Source organism: Sphaeramia orbicularis, chromosome 9, assembly GCF_902148855.1.
Source record: "Sphaeramia orbicularis chromosome 9, fSphaOr1.1, whole genome shotgun sequence".
In the NCBI taxonomy this organism is placed as follows: domain Eukaryota; kingdom Metazoa; phylum Chordata; class Actinopteri; order Kurtiformes; family Apogonidae; genus Sphaeramia; species Sphaeramia orbicularis.
The window spans coordinates 49,881,901-49,891,117 of NC_043965.1; the positions used below are offsets into that span (position 1 = coordinate 49,881,901).

At 37.8% G+C, this 9,217-nt stretch overlaps 1 protein-coding gene across 2 annotated transcripts; it reads left to right on the forward strand.

The window, feature by feature from the left end:
- The first annotated feature begins 16 nt into the window (after nt 1-16).
- On the forward strand, nt 17-7,038 carry snap29 (synaptosome associated protein 29). 2 transcript variants are annotated; one of them, XM_030143945.1, is made up of 6 exons: nt 17-90; nt 1,447-1,686; nt 1,775-1,968; nt 3,501-3,586; nt 3,670-3,774; nt 5,375-7,038. In XM_030143945.1, the coding sequence occupies exons 2-6, from the start codon at nt 1,447-1,449 to the stop codon at nt 5,533-5,535; spliced, it is 786 nt and encodes a 261-aa protein (XP_029999805.1). In that variant the 5' UTR covers nt 17-90; the 3' UTR covers nt 5,536-7,038. The 2 variants fall into 2 exon arrangements, with proteins under 2 accessions (XP_029999805.1, XP_029999806.1); XM_030143946.1 differs by having other exon boundaries at nt 63-139.
- Nucleotides 7,039-9,217: the final 2,179 nt, after the last annotated feature.

Below are 9,217 nucleotides of genomic sequence, written 5' to 3' on the forward strand. Positions count from 1 at the left end.
TGACGTCACTAAATATGACAGGAAGTGTTCTGTCGTTTAACGGTCAGCTGATAAAGCATCAACACCGCGTACATCTCCTGTCGGGCAAAGGTATGTTTGTTGAATTTGTCCTATTTTGTCCTTTCCAGCTTCATTTCAGGTATCATCTGTTCTAGTGGTAAAAAAGTCTAAGCCTTCGCCGTGTTGTTTTGCCGTATGGGTGTGGTTCTTGGGTGACCTGTGAGTTCATTTCTTAGCTAAGCTAGCTAGCCGAGCCACAGGATACACGTTGATCTAATATCAGTGAACTGCGCTGCAAAAAGCTCGTCCTGTTGTTTTGTGAAAGGACAAGCTTACATCTTCTCTTCTTTATCGCTCAAAGTCCACTTGTTTGTGCGGGTTGAGTAGAAGATAAAACTAATTGCTCACAATGTAAAGATAACAGGTTAAACTGAATTTCTCTCTAAGTGTACACAAACCAAAATGAGAACTTAATATGCCAGGCGAATTATATATTTACGTATGTAATTACTGATATCAAACATTTTGTATCAGTTCAGTTGATTAATGGGTCAGGTTGTACGTATATAATGTCAGTGTGTTACATATTTCAGTAGGTATTTGTAAGTCCTTTAACATAGTAAGGGTGATGATTGCATAACATACGTTTTTTAACCAAAAATATTTTAAAACGTGCTCGGTAACGCAGTTTCATCAAAAATGTTACTGATTTTGGCAAGGTTTACGCCAAAGTGCTTAACATTCACTTAAATTCCCATAAATTCACTTGAATTTGTCTATGATGTGTTAAATAACATATTAAGATACACTAATGTCAAAATGCAGGAAGTATATTGGAAACTTTTGGACTTATTGGCACAGATTTAAAGTAACACGGTTACAGTGGGCATTGTGACACGGTTTCACTTCTTGATCCTATTATGATGTAAGGACCAATGTGTCAAGAAAACAAGTCAAAATATTTTTAATACTAGAAAAGCACTCAGAGAACGCAGACCTCCGCCAAGGCAGATCAGTGCCCCCCCCCCCCATCCCTACCAAAATTTTATCATTTGTTCCTTGTGCCAGAATCAACATTTCCTGAAATTTTCATCCAAATCACGTTTTGAGTTATCTTGCACACGGACGGACAGACAGACAAACAAACCAACGCCGGCAAAAACATAACCACCTTGGCGGAGGTAACAAGCATTTATTATACATCACAGTAATAAGCTAACAAATGAGTGCATACACAATAAGATAAGAGAAACTTTGATTTTTCTAATAGTTGTGCGTGTTCCCTCGACCTAAAGAAAATAGTGGGGTAAGCGGCTGGACTGCATTAATAACTGTATGAACTTACCAAACTAGTTGTACTTAAACATAAAAAAAAAAAAAAAAAAAGAATACTCATCACAATGTATCCCAGAAAAAAAATTCTGATGTCTTCTATCTGCTCTACAGATGGCCTACCCCAAATCCCACAACCCATTTGCAGATGATGATGAGGAAGATTTCAAGCCTAAAAGTAGAGGGGGCTTTGATGATGATGAGGATGACGACAGTGGGTTAAGTGAAGCTGAGAGAAGACAGAGGTACCTCCAGCAGGAAGTGATGCGTACAGCGAAGTCTGCTGTAGACAGCAGTTACCGTTCAATTGGCCTTATCTATGAATCAGAGAAGATGGGTGTGGAAACTGCAGAGGTATATGTCACATTATTCAGTTTAATCTTTAAATGATTTTCTCTCAGAGGCCTTTGGTAATGGAAGATACTGGTGTCTGTCTCTGTAGGAGCTGATGCGTCAGGGTGAGGTGCTGAAGAGGACAGACAAGATGTTAGACAACATGGATCAGGACTTGAAGACCAGCCAGAGGCACATTAACAGCATCAAGAGTGTGTGGGGTGGCCTGGTCAATTACTTCAAAGGAAAGCCAGAAACAAAACCACCTCCTGAAGAGCCCAAATCCTATCAGGCCAACAGCACGTAAGAGACAAGCCTATGTTCTTAGACATTTGCTTTTGCCTTTTTAATGGCATAGAAAATATTTTTCATAGGGTAATTATGATATGGTTTCAATGATAGTGGAGGTATGTAATGCAAAATGTATGTTCCCCAGCTGCAAAAGTGCATCAGTTACAAGTTAGGATGAAATCAGGATACATCATTTCTAACACCTTTGTATCATTAAAGAAAATAAGTCTTTCAGTGTACACCTTTGGAAATAATTGTTGGTCCACTTTGTAGAGCAGTGAAAAATCAACGTTTGCCATGAATGTGAGTGACAAGAACCTATTAGTCAATTATAATTTCTCCTTTAATCCAAAACACACATGAAATATTTGCTTTATGAATGAAGAAGGCAAAAACACTTAATTTAAATGAGTACTAACAAAATACTTTTTTTTCCCAAAAGTACAAAAAGTAACAAGTTACAACATCTTATGTGAAAAATAATTTCAGAACAATTAATATTCAAGAACAGAATATCAAATGGTCCATAAATAAATAAATAAGTGTGTGTGTGTGTGTGTATATATATATATATATATATATATATATATATATATATATATATATATATATATATATATATATATATATGTGTGTGTGTGTGTGTGTATGTGTAGACTAAGGTCATTATTTCCTAACCAGTACTTTCCCTCTGTTAATTTATTTTCGTACCAACTAATTTAGTTGGTACGAAAGTAAATTAAAAATTCATGGACTGCAGTAACTGTTTTTTTGAGGAGAAGGAGTAATTTGTGAGAAGTTTGGACATAAATGGACCTTTAGTGTTATTTTAGTACTAAGCCTAAAACCAAAATGGTACTAACACAGCCTAAGAAAACAGCCAAGTAGCAAGGCTCAGTTAAGGAGTTTAACATTTTGGAGTGGAAAATTAAATATTTGTGAGATGAACTGAAAAAGGAGGCCTACAAACCTGACTCAGTGTAATGAGTTCTGCTGGAGGAATGGGCCAACATTCCTACAGAGTGTTAAGTGAAGCTTGTGGAAGGTTATCTGAAGCATTTCATAAATGTTACACAGTTTAAAAACAGTGTCAACAAATATGTAAACATTTGGCCCTCTAAGAATGTGAGTAAAAATGACCAATTTTGTCTATTGTTTTGACTTTTAACAACACTTGCTGTGTAGGCTAATAATAATAATAATAGTAATAAGTTGGATGCAAACCTCAGTTGTAATGTAGGACAAATGTTACGCTATCAGAGCCATTCTCATTACGTTCAGTAGCTGTGGAATCTGTAACGCATTAACTCCACAACCTGTTGGTACCTGTACATACGTCACGTTTAATTATGTGGCATTCTTGGAGCCAAGTTTGAGATCACTCTATTTTATAACATCAGTCAGTGTTTCAGCAATGGCAACTTACGGAACTCAAAGCTACCTTATTCAGAAAAAAAATCAAGCTTCTGTCCATTTCCAGCTTGTTATTGAATGTCCTTCACTACAAAGATAAACAAACTTATCTGACGCTCAGAATTGCTCAGATTACAGACTGCCATGTCCAGCAGCAGAGAACAAGAAGACAAGTACCAAGCGAGTCACCCCAACCTAAGAAAGCTGGATACAGCAGGTAAGAGTATGCTGTAGAAATCTAATGGGAAAGGCTAACTGTAAAGAAAAGAGCCTGTTAACCTTTTGCTTTGTTTGTTGCAGGGTTTGGAGCTTCTGCATCAGTAGATAACAGTTCATCGAGACACAATGGCTACCCCCAGAACAGATACCTAAAGGAAGCTCACCAGACCCTGGACAATAACTTAGGTAAGTAGAGAGATGTCCAGTGTGCAACCTAAACATGCAGCAAGAGTTCTGAGGGCTCACATCGGACAGTCACAGCCAAGGTTGGATTGTATTGTGTGTTGTAATGTATTATTTTTCATCATGTGCATTTAATCTGGTTGCTTTTGGCATCACATTGCAGTTTTGCAAGTCTAGTATAGACCTTGCATGTAATAACTGCATCCTGTCTTCATCACCTATGTAGGCTGCATCCCCCTGTACCTGACACTGAGTGGTTTGTAATCATGCATGTGTGACATTGGCCAGTTGTCATTTCAGCAGACAGCCTTTATGTTTGCAATAAAAAAATGCATCTGAGAGGCTACAAGCACAAAACACTCATTGTTACTCAAGATTACACTTCACAGAAGTTCATCCATTGTTTCTACAAGCTTCTGCATTATACACAACGTTAAACTTCTGCTGTGACATGCAAGTATCTGTCTGTCAGAGGGACAGATGCATTTTCAGTTGTTTGTTCCCTGAAGTACTCGGTGATGCTGACTCCTGAGTGATACTTAGCAACTCAAAGAGAGTTAAAGAGGAATGCTCAATGGTAGATCAGTATGAAAGAAATAAGACATTCACATCAGCATTTATCTAACTGATCCAGTCTTTGAAATTTTAACAACTCTTAACAGTTTGGTTTGGTTTGACAAGTTGTAGGTTTCACAATTAAAGCCTTCTTGAGCAATAAAGGAGTTCTGTTGACACAGTCAGTTTATCTACCAGGTCTCACAAAAGCTGTTTTCAGACCAGCCAGCCTGGTGTCGGAGGCGGTGCCTGCACCAGTTACACTGTGAACCGGAGTGCTTGTCCGTGAACAGTCCATGTTCATACCATTATGCGAGCCCATGACGCGTCATCGACAGAGGGTGTTGCTTTGCCACCAAAAAAAAAGGGAGATGTCCTATTGCAACTGTTTTGTCCCTCGACACTTCCTGTAGATGTAGTAGGACTGATGCATGATGGGATAAGTTGTAGAACCAAATTTTTGGTTCCCGAACGCTCTGATTTTTGGTGTGAACACGTTGATTGGTTTGAGATTAGGTGCAGGAACCAGCACTGGCATGGTTCTGTCGGCCTGAAAACAGCTGAAGAGGAGAGATTATTCTTCCCAGATGACATGAGTGAAGACAATAGCCTGTTTTGCATTTTGTTTACACAGTGAGCATTTATTGACAGTATTTCTTTATCATCAAGTTTCGTTTCTTTCCGGTCCTCTCATATCCTCAGAAAATTTAGTTTTGAAGTAGTTTGTCTTTTGCCACTTACTAGCCCATAGTCAATAGCTCTGTAGTGTCTGTTATTGGACCCAAAGTCTGAACCATAGAAAAAAGTCTTTTCCACTGTTAATGAAATAAACCATGGCTCTGTCTGATCCAGACCAAGGCAAACTCCTTCATTAAACCAAAGTTTGGGTGTTTGATTCAAACCATGGTGCAGGAGAGGTTTTACATTTACAGTTGTGGATCAAATCAAACTGAAAAGAGTTGTATGAAAGCACCCTAGGTCAGACACAAAATTTTAATTGCATTGTCAACTAAAGTGCAGTTGAAGTAACTCTCTGTTCATCACCTAGATGAGATGTCTGGCGGCCTTCAACGACTGAAGAACCTGGGATTGGGTCTCCAGGCTGAAATTGATGACCAGGACGCTTCGATTGATTCGCTGCTGAATAAAGTGGACAAGATGGATCTGAAGATTCACACCACAAACCAACAGATTAAAAACCTCAAATAAGACAAGCATTTGGACTCACTACACGGAGACTCAACATGTTCTCACCTGGCTCTCCATCCTGACACAAACTTGTCATCTGTTTTTGTTTATATGCTGATTAGAATTTCTAACAGTCAGATAAGCATGTGAACACAATTTCATTCTTGTGTTTTGTCCCTAAATTTAAATTTCTCACTAATTTTTCTGCAAGGGTTGTCCATTTCAAAATTGTGCAGAAATCCTGTTTTCACATTCTGTCATGTTGGTATGAATTCCATTGCAGCTAGTCTTACATATGCTTTTTTTGACAATGTCCCACCTAAAGATACCTGAGCTGGTTTCACCCTAAGACTTAGATCTAACTAATAGTCAGACTTCAGATGCATGTTCTGTGCAAGTTGTATTAATTGGTTTTGAATTCTTGGTAAATTAAGTCTTACTGTAAACAAGAAAAGGCCTGGTCATGCCACTACTCCAAACTATTTGCTTAGTTCACTGCATCTCTAACTTTTACTTTGACACCAAATTTTATTTGTTACTGGAAAATACAGCGTTTAAAACAAGTGAAGTCATCTGGAAAAAATCATGACACTTCAAAAAAAAAATCCACAAATGATAACCAACAGTTTCCTCATATTTTTTAATCTTTCAGGCCTTTGTCAAGTTTAGGGTCAAAAGAAGTCAGACTTAAATTTTGTGAAACTTGCTTTCATCTATTTAATAACAAAATTGATGCTGGTACACCATAGAGCAGTCTCTGAAACCAGTCCTCGTTCATTTGTCTGTCCAGGTGCTATGATCCCATGTGTGTAACACATTTGCAGTTTATAACCAGGTTCAAGCCATTTTCTCCCTGAAGCTCCACTGCACATCTGTCTGCCTGTGTGCAGTCTGGTACATTTCTGTTGGTCTGAGTGATCAGATTATCATTTTGTTTTTGTTTTTTCATGGCTATAGATGTATAACTGGCCACTGGTTTGTTCACCACTCAGATTTAGTAAATGTATATGATTCATGGCTTTTGTCCTAAACTGGAATTCTGTGTGTGTATCAGCGCCATATCTGCTGCTGCAGGAGTTGCCACCAAACTCTTACAAGAACATTTTGAAAGTGTGGCTTAAGTCACTTTTTGCCTTACATAAAAAATGTATGTACAGTGGTGTAGCTCTAGGATTGGTGCCACAACTCACACATCAGTCTCCACTGATGCACCTCTTTCACATGATATGCTTCACTTGGAGGCCTTGGAAATCTGTATTTTAAAGTATGTCATTGCTCCTTTGTGTTTCCATACCTTTTTATTTTGATACACATTGTATTGAAAGTTGTAGGATGTTATAAAATGGAACTATTGTACAACTTAATGTGAACACATTTTCTGTGAAACTGAAGGAAGGACCCCAGTGTAATGACAGCTCCTGGGATCTGTGGGATTCAACTTATCCTTCTCAAAATATTACCTTTTCCTTTTGCCATGAATAGATATTCTTGTCATATACCCAATAAAATCATTTATACGGAGAATCTCAGGTGTAATAATACAGTATGTTGTTTTCAAGTGGTGCAGGATATGAAATGATCAGTAGGTGGCACTAAATTCATTAGGTATAACTTGAAACTTCACCAGACTCCGCCCTCTTCAGTTCTTTTATCAACAGTCTCAAACCTTCCTGTGTTTCTCTGTAAAGGATTGAAAACCAGTGTAATTTACACCAAAGCCTTAGTTTTAAACATTATCTACCTGCATTAAGAACACACAAACATTCTCAAAATGGGCTATGTCTTAATGAGGCAGGATCCTAAAGACAAGCCGATGATTGTTTCTTTTCATCTGATCATCCATGTTCATGTTTACTATACATGCCCTGTTGTGTTCCAGCTGTGTTGCTGTGCATAGCTCAGGCTGTCCTGTTCAGGCGTCTATTCATTATCATTCCTCCATGTTGGACCAGCTGCTCCTGCAGAGGCAACAAGCCCTCATTAGGATGACTTGCTAATTGCAGTACAGACTCCCAAAAACACATATAAACACATCAGTGTGGCAATGCAGGTTGGGAAGTCGGGGCACAAATATCCAGGGCCCTCAAGCTGAGGAGGCCCCGACATGTCTGGACTCAAATTCCTTTTTATGGGATGTCAACCACACATATGCAAATGTTTTATTGTTGACGTTCATTTAAATTGTATGTATGAATGAATGCTGCTTTAACAAAAAAATGCCAAAAAAGAGGGAGCAGCTGCATTTGTGTTACAAATGTCTTGCAAATTTACAAGTTTGGAAATATCTTGAGTCATATTTTGTTTAGAAATAGCTGCAGTTGTGCATTAATTAGTATATGAATGTGTGATGAATAAATGAGATTGTGGACACAGGTGTTTAGAAGAAAGAGAAAGTCATCCAGAGTCACCTTCCATGTGTAGGCCCTGTAACTCCTCATTACACATACCAAAGTAAAATATGTAAAGCAAATGTCCCAGAGGTGTGTGTGTGTGTGTGTGTGTGTGTGCGTGAGTGAGGCTGTGTGTCTGTATGTGTGTTTACTGTACATTAAAGTTGAATTTGATGTTTGCTAAAGTCCTCAAGTAAGCAAGTAAGAGCCTCCTACTGAATAAATAATTACTACTGTGATAAGTGAAAATATAACCAAAACTGATTCTGCTCTAGAGTAGTGGACTCATCAGGGTGAGATGAGATCATCAAGAGAGACATAATTTTCACCTTCATTATGTGTGTATATATATATATATATATATATATATATATATATATATATATATATATACATATACACAGGGTGGGGAAGCAAAATTTACAATGAACATTTAGTTGTTTTTTCTCAGCAGGCACTACGTCAATTGTTTTGAAACCAAACATATATTGATGTCATAATCATACCTAACACTATTATCCATACCTTTTCAGAAACTTTTGCCCATATGAGTAATCAGGAAAGCAAACGTCAAAGAGTGTGTGATTTGCTAAATGCACTCGTCACACCAAAGGAGATTTCAAAAATAGTTGGAGTGTCCATAAAGACTGTTTATAATGGAAAGAAGAGAATGACTATGAGCAGAACTATTACGAGAAAGTCTGGAAGTGGAGGAAGCAACAAAAAACGTACCAAAGCTTTTATTAAAGCTCTCAAATCCAAAATCCTAAAGGATCCAACCAAATCCATGAGAAAAATGGCAATTGTACTTGAAGTAGACAACAAGACCGTTAGAAATGCAGTAAAATATGATTTGAAGTTAAAATCTTACACAAGAACACCAAAACACGTGTTGACAACAGCAACAAATCCAACTTTAGCAATTTTTGGGAATCATGTTTATGGCCGCCTTCTAGCCCAGATCTAAACCCTCTGGATTCTGCTATTTGGGGCGTTTTAGAACATGCTACCAATAGAACATCACACAGCAATGTCGACTTTCTTAAAGATACTATTAAAGAAGAATGGGAGAAGTTGTCACCCAAATATTTGAGGAACACTTGCACAAGTTTCAGGAAGCGTGTGAAGGCAGTTATTGAGAAAGAAGGAGGACACATAGAATAAAAACATTTTCTATGATGTAAATTTTCTTGTGGCAAATAAATTCTCATGACTTTCAATAAACTAAGTGGTCATACACTGTCTTTCAGTCCCTGCCTCAAAATATTGTAAATTTTGCTTCCCCACCCTGTATGTATATTTGTTCTGTCTTT